The sequence below is a fragment of the Octopus bimaculoides genome, chromosome 6 (genome assembly GCF_046866305.1).
Source record: "Octopus bimaculoides isolate indiv1 chromosome 6, ASM4686630v1, whole genome shotgun sequence".
Taxonomy (NCBI): Eukaryota; Metazoa; Mollusca; class Cephalopoda; order Octopoda; family Octopodidae; genus Octopus; species Octopus bimaculoides.
Genome location: NC_142933.1, coordinates 10,045,014 through 10,068,802, shown reverse-complemented (window position 1 = coordinate 10,068,802; position 23,789 = coordinate 10,045,014). Strand labels below are relative to the sequence as shown.

At 35.2% G+C, this 23,789-nt stretch overlaps 2 protein-coding genes across 6 annotated transcripts in view; one reads left to right on the top strand and one right to left on the bottom strand.

Annotated features, from left to right (window-relative positions):
- The first annotated feature begins 264 nt into the window (after window positions 1-264).
- LOC128248178 (uncharacterized) lies at window positions 265-19,283 on the top strand. Of its 4 annotated transcripts, none has more exons than XM_052969060.1 (6): window positions 265-489; window positions 1,700-1,778; window positions 3,460-3,582; window positions 14,351-14,482; window positions 16,744-16,810; window positions 19,156-19,283. In XM_052969060.1, the coding sequence occupies exons 2-6, from the start codon at window positions 1,700-1,702 to the stop codon at window positions 19,250-19,252; spliced, it is 498 nt and encodes a 165-aa protein (XP_052825020.1). In that variant the 5' UTR covers window positions 265-489; the 3' UTR covers window positions 19,253-19,283. The 4 variants fall into 4 exon arrangements, 3 of the variants coding, with proteins under 3 accessions (XP_052825020.1, XP_052825023.1, XP_052825021.1); XM_052969061.1 differs by lacking the exon at window positions 265-489 and adding an exon at window positions 496-615; XM_052969063.1 differs by lacking the exon at window positions 16,744-16,810.
- Window positions 19,284-21,149: 1,866 nt separating this feature from the next.
- The window catches only part of LOC128248060 (uncharacterized), a 32,063-nt gene continuing 29,423 nt past the window's right edge, over window positions 21,150-23,789 (bottom strand). For both annotated transcript variants that reach the window (XM_089353406.1, XM_089353405.1), the window contains one exon: window positions 21,150-21,324. Coding sequence is in view for 1 of the 2 variants with exons in the window: in XM_089353405.1 (XP_089209531.1) it covers window positions 21,276-21,324 (49 nt within the window). In the remaining variant the exon portion in view is untranslated. The remainder of the gene's footprint in view (window positions 21,325-23,789) is intronic.

Sequence of the window (23,789 nt, the reverse complement as noted above, 5' to 3'; positions counted from 1 at the left end):
AGTAACGTGAATACAGTGTCATGCTCAAGAACACAACACACAGCCCGGTCTGAGAATCACTCATCAACTCGTGATTGTGAGCCCGACGTTCTAACAACTGAGCCATGCGCATTCGCATACACTAACATATACATTTATAAATCACATGTGACACTATTGTGAAACAAACAGATGTTTCCATATTTATTTACCCTATCTTTCCTACCTTCATTTACATTGTTTGTGCAATTATATTTATGGGTTGTTCGTTATTTCTTGCTCAATACCAAGTGAAAGAGAAACAATAAATATATGTCATTCTAATATTAAAGTAGACATCTATCATAGAAATAATCCTGAAATACGAGGTTAAAAGAATAAACAAACTCAATTTCTGGCTTCGATAACGAGTAATAATTGTATCTTCTACGCCTTAATTCCTGCAGATTTCTCTGACATTCTACAGACCCTGCAGTCGTACGAATCCCACCAGTTATTCACAATTTTAAGGTAAGCAAAGTTACGAATTAAGAAAAGCAATATATAAAAATAATTATGATACAGAATTTGCAAATATTTTGAATAACTTTACGGCAATTGATACACAGGTATATAAGATGGGCCTTAAATTCAACAGTAAGTATTCATGGAAAAACTTTATGTATTAGAGCATGTACTTTAGGCTCAATTTCACATAAATTACGTGAAGTGATTATTGGAGTAAGACTGTTGGCGAAAAGCTCTTGTAATATACCATAAAATACAATAATTTTTGATATCCCACGTAACTTTTCATCAACATTATAATAATATTTTTGATGAAATTCAGTGCTATTTCAGCGATAACTATAGATATTTAGCTTATTTCATCCTAAATGAAGACTGTTTTCTTCCCTTAAACGTGTGACAATCACGTTTTATTTAATTTTTGTTGTTTCTTTTTTTGCTTTTTGTTTTTACTGTGTATCTAGAACCGCAGTGTACATGTCTTTCTTGTATTATGACAATAATCCTTTCTACCAAAGGCACAAAACCTGAAATTGGTGGAGGGGATTAGTCGATTACATCAGCCCCAGTGTTTCACTGGTACTTGATTTATCGACCCCGAAGAGATGAAAGGCAAAGTCAACCTAGATAGAATTTGAATGAATTATGACAATAATGTGGGAATATGAAAGTTATTTAGTTGATATTTCTAGCAGGTCGAGTGAATGTAGTTTCTCCTTTATTGACTTATGCTGTCTTTGTTGGCGAATACTATACAACAGGTCGTGTTTCTACTTGATTAAACTTTTTAATCGCAACAAAAATGTCATGTTGAAATTCAGAGTGTAATATCCGGGTGAGAGAGATGCAACAGAGACGAGAGAGAGAGAGAGAAGGAAAGAGAGGGAGAAGGAATGAGAGAGGTGTGAAAAAGAAAGTAAGAAAGAGAAAGGGATAGCAAAAAGAGGAGAGAGGAAGAGATAGAAAGAAGACAGGGAACGGCCTCCCTGTTTGAGGCTGGTACTCATCATGTTTAATAAACTTTAGAACATGAAACCAAATGACTTATTCGAAGAAACAACACCTTGTTCAGTCTAGAAATAGCACTCCCCGTTTAACGATCGTAAGTCTAGCATATTATCCACAATAATCACATCTCATTAGATAAATGTTGGCACTGAAAATTATAAAATATATAAAGAGGCCTTTTACAAGTTTTAAATTTTTCTTACAGATGAATATATATCCGATACTCTTGTTTCCAGTTGCTGTCATGTCCCCGGGGATTATTTTGCATAATACTGCAGCAGATAGTAAGTTTTCATATTCATAAATTTCTGCAAAGGTATGAGGCTCTTAGATCCACAATACGCTCTGAGATCCACACCTCTTCTCCTCTCGACACCATCAATATTTCAATTTTCCAGATATTGTCGTAAATATATTTCTAAAATCTCTTTCGAAGCTCAATATCACTCTTGTAAACATCACACTTTTGTAAATATCACACTTGTGTAAGTTTTTACTACGAGTGGCCTAGCATGTAGAAAAATTAGTCAATAGACTATATACACCAAAATATCATTTATGGGACACAAGAAAACATTTACAAGTAAGCCAGACAACAAAACGTTGAAGTCTTCTGAAAGTCATTACATGCAAACATACATACATACATGCATAGTACATATGTAAGTATGTGTCTGTGTATATATATATATATATATATATATATATATATATATATATATATATATATATACTTACCTTTATTAGGATAAGAAAAAAAATTTTGAAATTTTTTACTACCAATGGCCTAGCACGTAGAAAAATTAGTCAATAGACTATATATTATTCATATAAATACAGTGTACATTTAAACACATAAGAGGTATCCATCAAAGGATTCCCTTCACGCTAGAAAGAACAGCTAAAATCTAAACCACTATTGGGGATACATTTTCGAAGGGAATGAAGAATAAAAACATTTACCATCTATCTCCTGGACCAAGGTTTCTAGCTATATATTAGCAAATAAAATAATTTGCTAGGCGGATCTTTCATCAACGGGTACGTCAATATTAAGGATATAAATACGAAGCAATCCAGCCTGTGCCCCTTGCTTATATATTATAATCTTTCAAATCCATCGCGCAAGCGCAGTTTTTTGTCGGCAGCAAATAAAATAATGCCAGCGTTTCTTCGAAAAATTTCAAAAAATTATCAATAATTACTAAATATCAAGGTAAGAAACAAATTGCTGGATTGCCTCGATGTTTAATCTTGGCGTGCCTATTGATGAAGGCTCTGCCTAGCAAACTATTTTATTTGCTAATATAGAGCTAGAGACCATGGTCCAGAAGATAAATGGTAAATGTTTTTATTTTTCATTCCCTTCGAAATTCATCCCTAATAGTGGTTTGGATTTTGGCTATTCCTTCTAGCGTGCTTGGTATCCTCTGATGGTTACGCCTTATGTGCTTAAATGTACACTGTATTTATATGAATAATATATATACATATGTATATATACACGTATTCATGTATGTCTGTGTGAATATATATATATATATATATATATATATATATATATGATCGTCTGGAAGATTTTTAATATTCATTAACCGTGTAAACCATTATCTATGTGTCTATCAAGTTTTTTGTGTTCCCCGTTGGAACATAGTCGTTATTCGTGATATTACGGTATGTTCGTCAATATACATTAATACTTACAATTAATTGTAATATAATACTTAAATCTTCGGATATTTTAAATATGCTAGACCACTGGTTTAAATTGATGTTAATTGATTGATATCAATTTCTAAATTCATTATTTAATTTACATTAATAGTTAGGTGTATTTTATTCATACAGAAGCTACATCATAAGTATTAACGTAAATAGAGACATTGTTCAAGCTTCACAAACAGTGAAATAATGATTCCTTTCGTTTTTGTTGATAAATGTATTTTGTGCTTTCATTGTTTGCAGATTGTACTGGATGTTACTACGATGGACATTGCTTTTGTTCAAATCAGCTTGGCTTACATTTAACACAACGTTCTTGTCTGATGATAGAATGCAAAAAACATCAACTATTAGTTCATAACGTATGTAAGTAAAAACTAAAATGTTAGTCTCCAGGTATTTCATATACATTCCATTTTCTCTGAATTTCCTTGTCTATATAATTGCTTAAATTCTGACACGTTATTGTGATTTCGGTAACAGCTCCAGGTTTCGATCAACTAGTATCTTCTGCTTGAAATGGTCGTTATTTCTTTGTTACGTTTTTTATAAAAGTGCCTAGCACTTAACAAGAACAGTAAGTGAATAAAGCTATTACGAATGAGAAAAATAACCAAGAAGAATTTGAGAGGAACGTCACTAAGGACAGAAAACGTTATTCAAATATACATTAGAGTGATTGTTTGTTTAGATAGATGGGAAATTAATTAGACTTTTTACAAACGCTTTAAATCGTCAGAATGTTCAAGAAAAGTAAAGTATATTTATTTGCATAGAATCGTAAAATGCATGGCACTGAATGGCGGTAAACTGTATTACACTGAGTGGCGGTAAAATGTATTACACTGAGTGGCGGTAAAATGCATTACACTGAGTGGCGGTAACTTTGAGTTGGATTACATTTTCATGGCAAATAGTATCCTCCATTAATAGCTCGATTAATAAAACTAAAATCACATGTTAGAGACATCAGAAAAAAAGTATAGAACATGCTATTAAATGTTTCCTCCGATAATTACCTCCCAGTTTTTCTGCCATTCAATAGGAGATCGATCCACGACGTCCACCTCATGCGATACATCGAAGACAGGATGGGTAAAGAAGCTGGCATGAGTGGAGCCTTGATACAATTTGGAGCAATCTAAAGCTTTCTTTCAATATTATCGACTACGAATACTTGCAGCCATTCTCACGGCGGCTAGTTTCGGTCTTGTTTCCGTGGCTGGATCGCTGCAGCGTACAGCGAAATCTGCTCGGTTGTTTGAGAGAATGGTTACCTATCAGAACCATTCAGTATCATGCACTGCTCTGAAAGGTCTGGTAGCGGTAGTAAATGTTTGCATCGCCTCTATCAATATTACTGCTTCACCGTCGTGTCTTGTCCCAGTATAGGTCTAACCAAACTGGATCACATACACTTCCGCTTTCTGTGGACGGGGTGCGTCCCACGCACAAATGCTCCATTTGATATCAACACTCACAGAATAGAGGGCTGGCTATGTTGTAGCCTCTAGCGCTTCCTTTACGGTGTAGTCGTTGTTTGTTAGACAGGAGTTTTCGCAGCACGTCTCTTTATGGAGTTCCAGTACACCAAGGCAAGATGTCTGTCGTCAGGTGCTCACAGACCTCTGTCAGTCGGGTACAGAGGTCGATGAAGGTTTGATTCTAGCATTTTTGCGGAGTTAATTGCAGACAAATGCGAAGACATTCTTGGGGAGATTCTAGGCGTCGACGAGAATCAACTAGCTGGTTTATTCTGGAGGACTTTCGGACCGGGGCCTATGGATGATTTCGAGCAACCCTGGCATAGCTATCGGGAAGCATTCCTGGTTTGAGATAAATTCAACAGGCATGGAAGTGCTATCAGACGGGCTTGCCCGAAATGCATGCAGAGTGGCCAAAACTATTCTTCATGCTCTTATCTGCTACCCGAGCATTGCAAACTTTTGGGTTTACGATAACCACACGTTGTCACTCAGCCGATAGCCGATCCGGCTATCAGCTGAGTCCATTGTGAAGATCGTCCCACCACCTTCTTTTGGCCGGAAGGGCAGGCAGTGTTTGTTTGTTTGGTGACCTTAGCGAAAGGGGTTGTATGGTGGACCAGATTAAAAGAGCTGAAGAGGAAAGTGAATGTAGAGGGGGAAGCGCTGCTCACCAGTAATTTTGTCGATAGGTGGTTTGGAACTAGAATGGTCCGAGTGAATTGGCCTACTTTAAGCATGCAACTCTAACATGAAGGAGGACAATGTGGAGAGGGTACTTGCCCTCTTCATGTCAAGAGGCTGACGTGGTTTTGTGATATCTCCATAATCAGCCTTAGGATGAAATCCCTCTTTTGGAGAATTATTCATTGTGATAGTTTCATATTGTTACTGTTCTATACTTGTTGGGACTCCGTATTGTATTGTCCTGTAACGTACCCAATGATATTTGTGGAATCTAAGTGGTTAATAAAGAAAACATTATCATCATCATCATCATCATCACCACCATCATCATCATCATCATCATCATCATCATCATCATCATCATCGACTTTTGCTTTGCATTTGTACAAGTTGGATCCAAGTCTCACCCAGAGACCTCAAGAGACAACAAGTTAGAAGTTCATGTAGGTGTTATGCCTAGGGTACCATATATTTGGATTTGTACAGTTTTGTTCAAGTGAATGTTTAAGAAACCATAAGAAAATTATGTGTTTGCTTCAAAATTTGAGATCACATAGACAGTATTTTACATAGGATATGGGCAGTTCCCATGAGCACTATCTTTTGAATTTTTGCCATTTTGGGGTTTCCTGGTATCTGAGCTAGGTAGTAATCAGCCCGTTTCGCTGATTATTATCATTATTATTATTATTATTATTATTATTATTATTATTATTATTATTATTATTATTATTATTATTATTATCATCATCATCATTATCATTATTATTATTATTATCATTAATATTATTATTATTATTATTATTATTATTATTATTATTATTATTATTATTATTATTATTATTATTATTATTATTATTACTATCATCATTATTATTATTGAGTGAGAAGGAGCAAATATCATCAAAGCGACAGTGGGGTAAAATATACGAAGCCCAGTACACCCATCATGACCACCCGTCTGATAAGGGTTCACCCGGCACATGCATCACAACAATAAGTGCGTGACATGGTGATCTCATATCAAGATAAGCAGCAAATTGCCTAGCAGGTGGAGCCCAGTTAGAATTTTCTTCAGGTCGAGTAGTCCATTCTTCTAAGAAGGTCCCTGAATAAGGCTTGTTTGAGCATAATGAACGAAACACCCATGTTTCCAGAGGTGAAATATTCAAACCCCAAAGAATTCTTCTCAACACATGGCTATGGTGCCCCCCCCCACCACCACCACTCCTGCTCGTGATCAGAGATATACATATCGTCAGCTACCAAGGGGCATGTTCAACTAGTTATTAGGTGAAAATCTTTCGAAGCAGAAACAGTATTGTATATATTTTTTTATCATTTATATAATTTGTATATATTTATTTTATTATAAATGCCAAGCAATACCTCACACTCGCCTCCCGAGTTTCGTTTTCCCTACAGTATGTGCAAAACTTTGTTTACTCATCTGCGGTACACTACGTAATTTCTTTTAATATATTTTAATGTATGTGTTATGCAGTGAAGTACTCCATTGTATTCTATTTTTATTTATTAATTTATTAATTTTTAGGTGTGAAAATGCTTATTTTACCACAGAAATAATTAAAATCTAAAAAAATATAAATACCCATCGGCCGCAGAAACCCGCGATATACTGAAGATTCCGCGATATAAATTTACATATATTAGCCAGAAAATCCGCGATCTACTGAGTGCGCGCCCATAAGCGAACCGCGATATACTGAGTGCGCGCCCATAAGTGAACCGCGATATACTGAGTGCGCGCCCATAAGTGAACCGCGATATACTGAGTGCGCGCCCATAAGCGAACCGCGATATACTGAGTGCGCGCCCATAAGTGAACCGCGATATACTGAGTGCGCGCCCATAAGTGAACCGCGATATACTGAGTGCGCGATAGTTGTAGCGCGATATGGTGAGGGATTACTGTATTCATACTTGATTGTTGAGCCTGGTTTCTCTTTTGGCATCTGTTTCTGTATATATGTTTTGTACATTAAAACCTAGGATTTTATCCGTTTATTTGAATCATTGTGTCTCTCTAAATATATTTGCATGGATTTTCTTTTTAATTTCAAATTTCCCGCGTCCATTAGATTAAACTTTTGTAATTTATAATGCATCTCTGCGTATCTATGTTTAATTTCAAAATTTTTCGCCACCAGAGAAAGAGCCAGTCTCTAACCTGACCGAAGTTTCCTTCTTTGGAATTTCAACAACATCAACAGGGTATATTCGTATGTATATATGTATGTATGTATGTATGTATGTATGTATGTACGTATGTATTTATGTATGTACGTATGTATGTATGTATGTATGTATGTATGTATGTACGTATGTATGTGTGTGTGTTTGTATGTGTGTATGCATGTATGCATGAATGTATGTATGCATGTGTGTATATAAGTATGTATATGTGCAGATTTATATGTCTTTTATGCATATATTAAAAATAAAAATAAAAAATACAAATGAAAATACAAGGAAATAAAATAAAAACATTTTTTACCTTTATTTTCATTTATCTTTTTATTATCTATTTTTATTTTTACTTTTCTTTAACTCTTACCGTTGACTCTTTTACCTTCCCTTACCCTTAATCGTTTTATGACCTCTCCTACTCAGAACTACTCATAGCCTACTGTAATAAATTATCTACTACGACTCACTCCAGTCAACCCATGATCCAGTCTAGTAGACTCCTTCTCTCCCGGGTCACTGACCTTAGATATCACATGACATACCTTCAAGAACTACATTCTTAACGGCCAACATTGTTGGTCTTTTTCCATTTCATAGTTTGGCTTCGACAGACACATCTCTGCTGAACAGATCGCCTGTTCAGACATGACATTTGCTCTTCATGCCTGTTGAATGGAGGGATTGGCCTGCCGTGGTTGCTGGTGCACAGGCATGCGCTAAAGTTGTGGCATCTCCAGTGCTTCTTTGAAAGTGAGCATGAATGGTCGCCGTTTGTCAGACATATTCTACAGCTCGTCTCTTTGACAGAGCTGCACTCTTGGAACAAGTATAGACCGAAGCAGGGCGTCTAGAACCTAGAGTGTCATCAGGCACTCGCAGTCCTCTGTCAATTGGCCAATGTATTCGGTGGCATGAAATTTGGCTTTCTGTACAGGGTTAGTGGCGAACTGGTGCGACGACGTTCTCGGGGAGACTCTGGATGTCGACGAGAATCAATTAGCTTATCTTTTCCGGAGGACTTTCGGACCAAAGCGTATGGATAATTTCCAAACATCCTTGACCTGGTAGTATTACTGGGGTGTATTGTCGGTTCAGGATAAAATCTACAGTAACCGAGCCTTGCTGACTTGTTGGATTAAGTCTAGCATCAACAGTCACGTGTAGATTTCCCCGCCGCCTTCCTTTGACAAGGAAACAGAACCAATGTTTCTTTGTCCGGTGACTTGAGCAAAAGAGGTTGTATGGAGGTACCAAGTTGAAAAGTCTGAAGTTAGACACTTTCCTCTTTGGTCAACCCTCATCAACTTTTTCCATATTAGCGTAAGGCAAGTTATTAGTCTAAAGTTGGATGCAAAATTTCCCTTTTCAAGATCCTTGACACATGACAATGTCTTTCCCTTTGTCATCCAGCTGGGTACTGCACTTTCCTCCAAGCACTCATCTAGAGCTGTTGTGCTATCCTTTCCTGGAGCCCTCTCAGCTTCTTCATCCACTAACCTTGGACCCCATCCGGGCCTGGGCTCTTCCAATTTGGGAATTTTATTATTTTTTTATCATTTCTGTAGTTATCTTTGTCTTCTTGGACTTCTATATTTCTTAACCTATTTTTTTTATTTCATACAGCCACTCCGCTTCATCATTATGCTCTACAGGCTGGTCCCAGAATCCTGTGGGGAATGCCTTGCTTTCCTCTGCATCTGGTATCATTGTTACGTGTATTTGCCCATTTAGTTCCTGAAATTTTTTTTTCTCATTTGCTTCAAACAATCTGTTTTGCCTGAACTGTCTTTTTCTTTTGTCATATATTTCAAGTTTTGCTTTGATTGCTACTACTCTTTCTTTCAATTCTTCCAATATCACATCATAACCTTTATCTATTATTCTATATGTTCTTTCTAGCATTAGTCGTATGCTTTCGTTCTGAAATTCCCTTCTTCTCAATCTATCAACCTGTCCTAAATGTCTTTTTAACTTTGTTTCTTCCTCGCAAATTCGTCTACGCCAGTATGGTTCTTTACCTTCTGTTTGTTCTTTTCTTAGGTTTCTATCTGCAACAACCAGAGATGTAGCCCTAAATAATCATGTTAGTTTCAGTCATATTTCTCGTCTGAAATAGCCCAAGAAATGAATCTATCTTTTCGGTTTCAACCTTGAGCTTGCGTCGATCAGTGTACCTCAGGTTGTGGGGTGCTGTATCCCGGTCTTCTCTAATATATTGGCGCAGCGTCCTCTCTATGCCTAGTTGGTAATCGTTGTATTCTTGTGATATTTGCTGAGAAAGCATTTACATTTACCCTTTGCTCTTCACTGCTGCCTTTCATTTTTCTGTTCTCACTGGGCACGTTACCTGTTAGTGAAGTATTATTTCTATTTTCTACTTTCTCTTTTATTTCTTCTATTTCTATATCTGTTAACCACACTTTCGCTCTTATTGCTCACGCCTGGTCAACTAACCGTCGCTCACTTGTTTCGGAGAGTCCTATCTCATTCCATTTTGCTTTTATTCGTTGTCGGAATCCCCTTCTATTAGGTTCACTCCTGATCCAGCATTCAATTACCGTTCGGTTTGACTCCTTATCCCACCTTCTTCTCTGCCTTTGCTTATAAGCAGTCTCTAGACGACGACCGGGCCTGCGCTGTTCAACCACTAGGCACCTGCCGGGCGAAAGGCTTTCACCTTTGGTTCCAGCCTCATTAACACCATTACACCATTATCTGATACATTTGTATTAGACATTTTCACTCAGCATTGAAGTATGTGTTAAGGTTAGCCACCAACCAGTATTTTTATCGAGAAATCATCTCTAGTAAGATTGTCAGCCAAGACGGCAGAGCTCTTACCACCCATAAGTTGGGCCTGTTCCCTTCGCATTTCTGTGTGTTGGGGACCATGATCTTGATTCTCACTATTATATGAAAACTCACAGCTTATTTACCTGGATATGATGGAAAGTGTCAGCTATCCACATCCAGTAGACTAAAGTGACATTTGTTTACTGGTCAGACTTCAAGAATCCTGCGAAGAATTCTTGCAGTTCCAAGCAATGCTTATTTTTGTAGGTGTTCTACCTTCACACTTGCACCAATTACCATTTGAATCAAGTCAACTCCCTTCATTGACCACAACCTTCCTAATTCCGACTTTAAATCATCATAGTTGTTTATTTTTTCATCTTTCACATTGATCCTGTTGTCACTGGGGCATACTATGCCGATAATCATACATGTTCTTTCTTTTTTATTCACCACAACAATGTCCGGTTTTCTATGTCTGATCAGGTGATCGAACTGGATCACACGACATCCCATAGGATTTTGCAGTTCTCATTCTGGAGTTTTTTCATACGACGTCTTTGCTCTTTGTAATAATAATAATAATAATAATAATTATTATTATTATTATTATTATTATCATTATTATTATTATTATTATTATTATCATCATTATCATTATCATTATTATTATCATTATTATTATTATTATTGTTATTATTATTATCATTATCATTATTATTATTATTATTATTATTATTATTATTATTATCATTATTATTATCATCATCATCATTTCAACGGTGAGCTAGCAGCATATTAAGGATCGGGAAATTTCAAATTTCGACGAGGTCCACTATGACATTCATCTTTCAGTAACTATAAAATAAGTAACAGATTACTCTCTCAATGCGCCGGGTGTTATAACACCTGAATCTCATGGAGAGGCGAGACAACACACCAGCTTCGCTTCTATTTCCTACTTGAATTTACTTTTATATATGTATTGTCCAGGCGTAACAGCATTCAGAATTTTGCAGATAAACTGAGACCAATTTTATGTAGTTGGTTTTGTGGGTTTAACCTTTCATTTTTGACAAAACCTTGCTTGCTTGAAAATATAATCCTACTCTTTATGTTTCAGATAAATGGCGAACTAATTCGGCAACAGAAAGTCATGGAACAGCAGAGTCGTTCCGCTAGTGTTGTTTTGGCGCGCGCCGCGCACACTGCCAGTAAAATTGTTAAGTTGACGAAACTTCCAAAAGCAATAGTTTATTGTGTTTATAAACAATTTAAATAAAAGGAAAAGGTTAATAGAAAAGAGCACAAGACACGAAGTGATTTCAAGCGTAATCCAAAGTTTCTCGTTGACCTCAAACGCGCGATTGAAACCACCCGCTTCACATCCATGAAAAATCCCGCAAAGAAATGTAATGTGTGCCTTTCCAGGGTGTCCAGAGCATATATATATAAGGTTGAGGAGGGTATTGGATTTAACCAAACCCCGTAAGGATACAGGTAATACCGAGTAAGTGCTGCATACCGACTAGTTTGCCCCAATCGTTGTATGAACAGGGTTGGGTATTATAAGTCGTGCATTAGCGTGTGTATATGTAAATATATAAAAACAAACAGATAAAGAGAGCCAACCTTACCTTTGCTCTCTTTATCTTTTTGTTTTTATATATTTACATATATATATATATATATATATATATATATATATATATATATATATATATATATGTGTGTGTGTGTGTGTGTGTGTGTGTGTAGGTTATGAGCGATAGTGGTGTCAATTAGACCCAGAGGTTTCAGGTAATGCTGAGTAAGTGCTATGGATAGACCACAGTTAAGCTCCAGGTTCGATGGGTATGCGAATAAGGGGTCCAACGTTGGTCATATATCAGCTGTAAGACATTCTATTTATAAATGTTCTATATTATACACAGCCTCGGTCTTTTATCTCATTACGAAAAGTAAATCCTTATATATGTATGTATGTATGTATGTATGTATATATATATATATATAATAAATAGAAGATGTTTGCTTCTCAACATATATACAAGGAGGTACCAAAAGTAATCGGAAACGTTCTCTGTAGACAAGCTCGTTGTAGTTCGGGTTTCTGCTGTTAGAAACCACTTGATGGAACCTTCAGGCATCAGTCTGCCGGTATCATGTGGGGTTGTACTGCCACGTGATGCGTTTTTTTTTTTTTTGAGATTACTGAAGTGAAGGAAATGTGTGTTTCCATGAAATTCTGTTTTCAGATGGGGAAAACCGCGGCGAAACAATACTCATACTTCAAACAGCTTACAAGGCCTCTGCCATGAGCAAAGCAAAATATTACGAGTGGTTTTCACGCTTTAGGTATAGTCACTCGTCGCTTGAAGACCCACCTTAATCAGGGCGACCATTGTGCCTGAACGAATGAAAACATCATGAAAATTCGGAAACGGATCTTGGAGAACCGTCACCGAACAATTGACGAAATTATTAATATGAATGTTGTGTCCTGGAGCTCCTGCCAACGAATTTTAAGCGAGGAATTACGAATGTAAAGAGATACAACAAAATTTGTGCTTCCCTTGCTCATCAAATGCAGTCACAAGTGAATGCGTGCTGTAAACTCAAAAAACAGTTAGAAGATGATTCCGGACGGCCTTTTTTCGAAGGTCATAATTGGTGACGAATGCTAGTGCTTCGGCTACAACCCGGAAACGAATCAGCAATCTAATCCATGGAAGCATTCAATGTCACCACGCCCGAAAAAAGTGCATCAAGTCCTGTTTCAATGTCAACACGACGCTGATTTATTTCCTCGATGCGAAAAGAATTGTTCACACAGAATTTCCTCCTGGTCATATTTAAGCAGACACTTTTTCTTGGCAGTTCTAAAGCGATTGCGAGAAGCAGTGAGACGAAGACGCCCAGCCCCCACGATCTGTGGCCGAGTGAAGAGTGGTGGTTTCATCACGACAGTCCGCCAGCACAAACAGACTTGAGTGTGAGACAATTTTCGACCAAAAATGGCATGATTCCGTTTACCACCCTCTCTATTCTCCCGACCTTACTACCTGTGTCGTTTTTGTTCACCTGAATGAAAAACACCCTCAAAGCCAAACGTCTTGCAGGTGTGAAAGAGGTGAAGAAAACAATGACCGAGGCGTTAAAAGCATCATTTGTCAAGAGTTCCAGTTCCTAGTAGCAATATAAAAATATACAAGGTGTAAAGATACTGAAGATTCAGTATACATCACGTGGCAAAATTGTGAGTTGAAAATATGTGTAAAAAAATATAAAAAGTGTAAGAGAAATGCCTCCGTTTCATATAGTTTAATATCTTTTTATAAATGTATGCATATTATATGGATGTCGTGAAATCCAGCCGGTTTTCGCTATCTAAATTAGATTTTCAAGGGACATTGTACAGTAATCGGTTCTCGTGACAGAGGGGTTTCGTCATTTTGGATGTTTGAAGAATAAGAAACTCATTCTTCTTAAAGAAATTGCTTTTAAATGTGGTTCTGGTTGTTTTGACTGCTTCTTCTAGTATGTGAGGTTTCCTGTTAAAGGTCGCCTCTTTTTGTGTTTAAATGTACACTAATTTTATACATACATACATATATATATATATATATATATATATATATATATATATATATATATATATATATATATGTGTGTGTGTGTGTGTGTGTGTGTGTGTGTGTGTGTGTGTGTGTGTGTGTATGTATGTATGTATGTATGTGTGTATGCACACACACACATACACAAATATATACACGTGTATTATGCGTGTACATACCTCTCTGTGTGTTTGTGTGTGTGTGTGGAGAGAGAGAGAAAGCGAGAGAGTTCGAGCAAGAGAGATGCTACATAAAACGAAATTGTGAAATCATGAGCCAGATGCCTTAATACATATAACAAAGCATGAAACTAACTCCAACGAATTTCCTCCACATTTTCAGTATGCAAAGATCATTCAGGACATTGCATGAGAAATGATCAAGTCTGGCCATCTGTCTACTATAACATATGTGTGACACACTATTGTGAAACACATCGCTTACAAACAACACTTGCCACACGTTTTGATTTAAGTAAGTATTCTTAATTTTTATAAATGTATACTTATCGTTCCCCCACGCACACACAGACGCATAGTCTTTCGTTGTAATATATCTATCCATCCTCTAGAGGTGTAAACAAATTTTAGATTTATTACAACGTATATTTAACATTAAAATAGCATTCTCCAATTTATACTCTCAACCAGCATTGAGATGAAAAAGTTAATATGCAGTCTATACTCTTTGTGCCAAAAACCCTAAATGTTAAATTGTACTTCAATTTTTAATCCATCCGAAGAAAACGGTTTTTTTACATGATGAAATTGATTTGTTCATCAATAAAAGACACGTCTGAAACAGCTATAGTGAACCTCGGCCTATTTATTTCTTATATATATATATATATATATATATATATATATACAGAGGTTGCGAGGGGTATTTGAGGACATTTCGTTTTCAGTTCATTACACCTTCAAATTTAATGTATCGTTTGTTTTTACAGATAACCTTTTCAAGATATCATCCTAACTCGAGAAATGCAAAGACATGCAGTCATAGTTGCTATATATGCAGACCACAGTGATTTAGAAATTAGCAACTCTCTAAATGTTGCAAGATCATTTTTACACAAAGTTCGGTTGGAATTAGAGTTATGTGATGGTAATGTTTGACCTGTATCATAGAGAAATTAGCATTCACAACGTTCAGACACTAAAATGACACCGGAGTTTATACATGTTCTAAAAATTATCAATGAAAACCCCAGAAGATCAATGAGGTCCATTGCTAAAGAACTTCGGATCTCAGAGTCGACTATCAGAACTGTGTACATGGTGACATTCGATACTACAAGTGCTATGTAATGAGAAAAGGCCAGTTCGGGTCTGCAAAGACACAGGAAAACCATCTCATCCTTTCAAAACGGGTACTTAACAAAGTGAAAAACCGTTATGACAAGGCATGCTTTGGTTTTTCTCTGACGTAAAAAACTTCGACCAGGATCAAAAGTTTAACAGAAGAAATGTCAGATACTCATGTACAGATCCTACTGAATTAACCAGAGCGATGCACGCGAAATTTCCAGCAACTGTGATGGTTTTAGGAGTGGTGAGTAGCGAAGGTCATGAGATGCCTCTCCACTTTTTTCCACAAGGTCTCAGAATTAATGCTGCTGGATACATTGAGGTACTGGAAACTGTTATCAAGCCCTGGATTGCTGAAGTATGCAATAGAAGGCCATACGTGTTTCAACAAGATTCAGCACCTCCTCACAAAGCCCTACGATTGTGTAACATCTTATATGTGGCCTCCAAGTTTGCCAGATTTGATCTCCATGGATTACTGAGAGTGGAGCGCTTTTTAAAGGGAGACTACTCGTCATCCTCATAATACCATAGCTTCACTGAAGGCCGCCATTGTCCAGGTGACATCCGAAGCGAAGGACGATATAATGTCAGCAAGCCAGCGGTTTCGATTCCGCATCGAAGCAGTCATCGAAGCCGAAAGTAGTTTCATAGAATAATTTGCTTAGAAAATAATTATCAAGACGAATTGCACAAATGTTTATTCAAATACATATTTATTTATACTGAAATATAGTTGTTTTATTGTATACCAAAACTGTCCTCAACTACCCCTCACACCCTGCATATACAGTATGTGTGTATGTGTGTGTGTGTGTGTGTAGTTCAAATTTAGAGAAAACATGAGACGGAGATAGGGGAGGGCGCAACAAGCAGGTGTATTAGTTTAACGCTCGAAAAGAATGGAAAAGTCTTTGATGTTTCGATCCTACGTTCTTCGACAGAAATGGATGAGAGGTAAAAATGAAGAAAGAAAAAACGGAGAGTAATTCCGTCGGCTACGACTACCTGTGCTGCAGTTGATTTCATCAACAGAACGGACCGCTTCTGAAATTAACATGCAAAATACTGAGCCCTCCACAGGCACGCGTACCCATAACGTTATCGTAAGAGAGATACGACGTGACACACAGAATATGACAAGGCTGGCCCTTTGAATTAGAGCTACAACTCATTTTGTATGCTTGCTTCTATCTTCAAAAACTCCCGTTGCCAAAACTGTTGGCCGTGCCGAATATTTAGCGTTCACAAATCTGCGCTCAATCATGTAACTCTCTCTCTCTTTCTCTCTCTCTCTCTCTCCTCAGAAACAGGTGTCAACTACCGAGGTAAACATTGGAACATTTGATATATCATACGCTTTCCCTCATTTTCTGTAATGTTTTGTGACAAGAGTTCAGTTGTTCGGCAACTTCTCTTTTACAGTGAATTATTTAAACTACACCTCGACGATTCGTCTTAATGGTCGCAGTTCACAGACAACATTCGCGAGGTTTGTTTTCAATGTTGGTGTCTCTTCTTTAAACGACTCCATCCTATTCTCTTTTGGTTGGAAAACCAGTTCTCTTTGGATTGAGAAATTCGAAAAGTAAAACCAGTGAAGCAATTGCATGTGTGTGTGTGTGTGTGTGTGTGTGTGTGTGTGTGTGTGTGTGCGTGCGTGTGCGTGCGTGTGTGTACACAGGTGTGAGTGTATGTCTTTATATTGAATATGACACATAGAAATCTATTTCAATTTAGAACTACTGCATATAACAGATATACGTATCTGTATATATACATAGATACATATATACGCGCTCACAAAAACACACATATATATATATATATATACATATATATTTATATAAGGGCATTACTATACAATAACGCCTCACGCCATGAGGGACGCTAAGGTCAGACTACTATAAAAAGCACATTTTTAGTCCGTTTTTAAGGGGTTGGCTTTGAGAGTTGCATTTCCTCGCATTCGGTAAAAATGTGCTTTTTATAGTAGTCTGACCTTAGAGTCCCTCATGGCGTGAGGCGTTATTGTATAGTAATGCCCTTATATAAATATAAATATATATTTCGGGAATAAAGGATGGATTTTTTTCCCTTATGAGGTTTTTTCACGCTAGCTACTTGATAAATTCTTGTAAAAGAATTCGTCCTATTATTGAATTTATATATATATATATATATATATATATATATATATATACAGATATAGGGCAGGGAATCGTCAATTAGTAATAAAATTAATAATTAACAATTTTGCCAAGTAGTTCAGTATGAAAAAACCTTTATCGGTAAAACCATTTATAATCATAAATATTGGGCTGAAGATCGGAATAGAGTACCTTCATACTCTTAACCGTGAAACGTCGTACTCAATCAACTAAAGGCAGGTTTGTTTTTGCTTTTCCCTTCGGTTTTTTGTTCTGTGTGTGCCATAAATATCGCCATCCGTTAGAGAAAAAAATTGTAGTTTAGAATCAGTAGTTCTTTGACTGCTATTTCTAAATTTTCAGTATGTTGGAGAAGCAACTGAAGCTAATCCCTGTATATTTATGATTATAAATGGTTTTACCGATAAAGGTTTTTTCATACTGAACTACTTGGCAAAATTGTTAATTATTAATTTTATTACTAATTGACGATTCCCTGCCCTATATCTGTATATTTTATATTGATGCTTCTAATTGGACGGTTAAACTGTAACTCTTTATACGGGACTTTTTATGCGGGACTATTTGTGGCGCACATGGAATAGATTCTTTGGAGTGAAGTGTTTGAACTCACTAGACGATAAATTTCGTAAGTGCCTTCCTCACGTGGTTTTGATGTCGCACGGTCAAAATTCCCATGAGTTATATAAACACTTTCAAATTTATTCGAATATTGGGCTGAAGATCGGAATAGAGTACCTTCATACTCTTAACTGTGAAACGTCGTACTCAATTAACTAAAGGCAGGTTTGTTTTTGCTTTTCTCTTCTGTTTTTTGTTCTGTGTGTGCCATAAATATCGCCATCCGTTAGAGAAAAAAATTGTAGTTTTGGAATCAGTAGTTCTTTGACTGCTATTTCTAAATTTCAGTATGTTGGAGAAGCAACTCATGCTAATCCCTGTATATTTATGATTTTATATATATATATATATATATATATATATATATATATATATATATATATATATATATACATACATATATATACATGTATTGTGTGTGCGAGAGAGAAAAAGAGGGACAGATAAAGAGGAAGAGGAAGGGAGAGTGAGAGAGAGCTCTCATATATCTCATAAAAAATTACACCTGTTAAGCTACCCAAATTTATTAAGACATCCATCTATTTCCATTTCCATATTCTTACCTATTCCATTCACATATTTTCAGTTATATACAAATAATTTACTGATATTTTAAAGTACAGCATAGGTTTCAGTTGGTTATGGCTTGCACCTGTGTATGTAGTATGCAGTTATGTGTGTATCGCACGACAGCTTTAAACGGAATGAAATATAAATACGATATATCAGTCATATATAATGGCATGAAATACCCTATTTTCGCATCCCTGTTACTTTACATCGACAACTATCAGCACACATTTCCAAGTATATAATATAATGAAATTCTAAACAAAAGTAAAATATATATATTATGTGCATATTTACCATAAAACAGCAAAATTTCTTTGTTACCATATTTACACGCAGAGAATTTACACAAATTTCAAGCTATTCTTTTAGTCATTATATCCTGATAAAATTAGGGGAATCTTGAAACGTTGAAGCCAATATGTTTGTTTGCCATTAAGACATTCGTTAAAAATGGAATTATTTTATTTTACAGTTTGCACAGCGGATCATATACTGATGCACATAATGAAGTTTTACTATCCGGAAATGAAACACTGTTAAAAGAAAATCGTTGTTGGTTTTCCCTGTAATTTTCCGTCAATAAAAGTAAATCCCAGTGTTTTATAATGTAGTGTTATTTGTAAATAGAACTCTATCAAGACATCAAATATTGATGTATTCCCAATGTCTTATAGTAAGCTCAACTACCCGTATTTGTTTCCGTGTTCCTTAAATTTTGAGGAAACTGTCCACGATAGAGAAAAAAACCTTTCAAATAACATACATTTAAAAATAAGTACTTTTGCTTAAAATCACTACCTATACAATTCTATAACCTGGTTTATTCAAAACAGAAGGTGTTCCTTCATACCTTCACAGAGCAAGAAATTCTCTCCAATAGTGAAAGACAGACAAATGAAAAGAACGCATGTGCAGATGAAAACAGATACGTATAAATGAAAAGCGAGAGACGCTAACAAACATACAAGTGAAACGCATAGAAAAGAGATAATTTCAAACACACACACACACACACACACACACACACACACACACACACACATACACACACATACACACACACACACACATATATATATACACGTACATACACATATACACATAGTGTATATGTGCATGTACATATACACATATGCCCAAAGTGTCACGTGTGGTTGGGTAACAAACTTCTTACTACGCAGCTACACCTGCGCATTATTAAACAATAATTAATATCGACATTGCTTTTATGCATCACAAGTTCAAATATATTCGAGAAACGAAGCACGGGTAGAGCATCTTCTATAGTTATGTCGTAGTGCGTGATGGCGACTAAACGCTTATTGTAAAAAAGGCTTTTGTAAAATATGTACGATTTTATTTTTCACGGTAAGTTGGTGAAGTGGTAAAATCCAGTAATACATTCCAAAGATGAACTAGCAGCGGACGGAAAGATCGACGGAATGGAGCTTAACTACTATGGAGTAGCAATGCGTGATGAAGACTGGGGGAAGCGTGGAAAGTGAAACAACGGGTGATAATTAGATAGAAGATCGTGTGCGTGTATGTATATTTTTGCAGATGCTTCATACGTTATTGTATGTTAGTGAGGGAGGATATAGCCTAGCGAAGCGGGACCGTGTGTGAATGCATTTGCATGTTTGTGAGTGTGTGTCTGTGTTTTTTGTGTGTGGATTGAAGTATCAGTGGCAAGGATTGCTTGTTGTTTTGATCAATGTGAAACTACGTATGAATGGATTAAGGACAGTTGTGAAGCAAATTGGAAATTACAGGCATGTAAGGGTTGTGCATTGGAGCAGAGGTATACGTTTATATATGCGCTTAAGGTAGAGGTAAGAGCAAGTTCATTCATGAGTGTCCGTGTCGATGGATGTACGTGGACCGAGCGCAAGTATGTCTTAGCGTGAGAGCGTAAGACATTGTGTACGTGTGGACATGTTGATGTATGTAGAGGTGTTAAGTGGGAATAAGTTGGAGGAGAGGCAGTTTGCGTATCCATGTGTGTAAGCGATAGCTGTGAAGATGTGTTGGGTCACGGGGTTTGTGAACGTGTGTGTGTGTGTATATATTTGTGTGTGTGCGTGTGTGTGTGTGTATATATTTGTGTGTGTGCGTGTGCATATTATTGTATCGATCGCAAGTGGTAGTGTGAGAATGATATAAAAGTTGTCAAGAGGGTGTCGACCTGAGTGGGGTACGTGGGAATGAGGTGGGGGCAGTTAAGGAGAAACATTGAAAAAGGAATTTGACACCAAAGGTACTGTAGACTTGGAGAGACAGTGAGATCCTGTTCTTTCTAGAGTGGTAGGGAATCCAGTGATAAAGACTATGAAGAAGATCGAGAGGTATTGCATGAATGGCTGATGAAACGAAAAGTAAATGTCTTTTAATCAAACTTTCCTTCTAATGGTTTGTAACAGCCATAAAGATCACAGGGTACACGCAGGAAAAACAAAACTACAGAAATGGCTCTGAAATTGGTTTATTACGTTATTTCTTTTGCATGTTTCAATAAGGATTATATGACAAAATGATTAAACCTTGGCCTGGTATACTTATCATTTCCTTCTTCATCAGTATATTGCAAACAGATTATGGCCTTCGATTTCGTTTCCTCTTTTTCTTTCTTCTCGTTAACTTTCTATAAATATAAAAGTATTCAAACAGAATAAAATAATAAAGCAGTTATTCATGTATACTAAAAACAAATATTACCAAATAAAACTGGCAAGCAATGTTAATTATATAAAGTTGTAAATTTTACTACAATAGAACATAAATGTTTACAAGTTTACAGCCATTAAACAATAAAGTTATAACTTCGATGAATTCGATTGCCAGCTGGCGAGGGCAATCGGGCAGTGTAATCTCACTGACAATGCAATATATATATATATATATATATATATATATATATATATATATATATATATATATGTATATGTATATATACATATATATATATATGTATATGTATATATACATATATATATATATGTATATGTATATATACATATATATATATATATATATATATATATATATATATATATATATATATATATATATATATATATATATAGTCTCTTTAACATATAAACAAATACAGCCACATAAGTATTCTGACAAAAAAAATCAATAACGTTTAGAAATATGTACGTATTAAATAATATATTAACATATCTATACAATAAACATAAACAAAATAGAGAGGCATACTCACACACACAGGCACATACATACATACATATATATTCGTATATATATATATATATATATATATATATATATATATATATATAGGAAAATGAAAAAAAGCCAGAATGCTGAACTGGAAGCATAATTTAATAAAGATTTTTTCTAACCGGTTTTCATTGATAGAAAGGGAATATAAGGAATTTAGGGTTTTTATTTCTGGCGCAAGAGTCTATGTGGCCACTGAGTGGAATTTGGCGGTATTGAGGGAGGTTTATTTGTTCCTTATGGACAGCTACTCTTCTACGTAATGGGAGGCTCGTCTGTCCGATATAGAAGTTTTGGCAACCTGCGCAAGTAAGGACATAAATGAGGTTACTCGAGGAACAAGAGAAATTGGTTTTAATTTTAAATAAACCTCCCTCAATACCGCCAAATTCCACTCAGTGGCCACATAGACTCTTGCGACAGAAACAAAAACCCTAAATTCATTATATTCCCTTTCTATCAATGTAAAGACAGAATCTCCACACAAGAAAGAATCAACAAGGAGAATCTTTTCATAGAGAAATTCCAACCATTTCTTAACACACACACCCCTCAGTGACCTTATTTCTCTATGAACAGACACAAACGTCCTGTTTGGAAAAAAAGAGTTCATAACTCTAACTAAAAACACTTGTCTCCCCTTACACACACTTCCTGTTTTCACACCACATTTCCTGCTTAACACAAACTTTTAACCCTTTTTTTAAACCTAACAAAACTCTCAACTCTCATGCATCCTTATTTTTCCTACCAATTTATACATGAACTACTATTGAACTACAAAAGCTCAAAGACAATATAATGTATGGGTATATTTATTTTTTTTATACATTATTGTTTTATATATTATTTTCTTCATTTTGTACTTTTTTGTACTTCTTTGTAAAAAAAACATTTTCATTCTCCTTCTTCTTGATAATTTGCTTCATCGCAATGAAAACCGGTTAGAAAAAATCTTTATTAAATTATGCTTCCAGTTCAGCATTCTGGCTTTTTTTCATTTTCCTATTATTTCTCCACGTGCGGTTAACACAACCCCACTATTTACTGACTTATATATATATATATATATATATATATATATATATATATATATATATATATATATATATATATATATGTATGTATGTATGTATGTATATATGTATGAATGTATGTATGTATATGAAAAAATAGGATTAAAACACCTGGCAGATATCTATTAAGCACTGTTGAGGAGTCAAATTCCTAAAGATTTTTAATTTTGACTTATTGAATAAATATTTTTGCTCGATTTATTTAAAATTTCGCTGAAAGTTGCATTTAATTCCTAATTCACAAAATGAATTTTAAAGGAAATTGAATATAAATGTTCAACAATCAGACACCAGTAAATGTAAGTAGAATACATATTCCAGGTAAATCCTCATGCATGACAGGCAAATCCAAATATCCTTTTGCAGAATTTCGAGAAATTCAGTGTATTGCACCACAGAAAATATATACAGAGAAAATGATATCTATATTATAGATCTCACGTTATAAATCCGGCAATTGTTTCTATTGACATATATATATATATATATATATATATATATATTATATATATATATATATATATATATATATGTATGTATATATATATATATATATATATATATATATGTATATATATATATATATATATATATATGTATATATATATATATATATATATATATATATATATATATATATATGTATATATATATATATATATATATATATATATATATATATATATATATATGTATATATATATATATATATATATATATATATATGTATATATATATATATATATATATATATATATATATATATATATATATATATATATATATA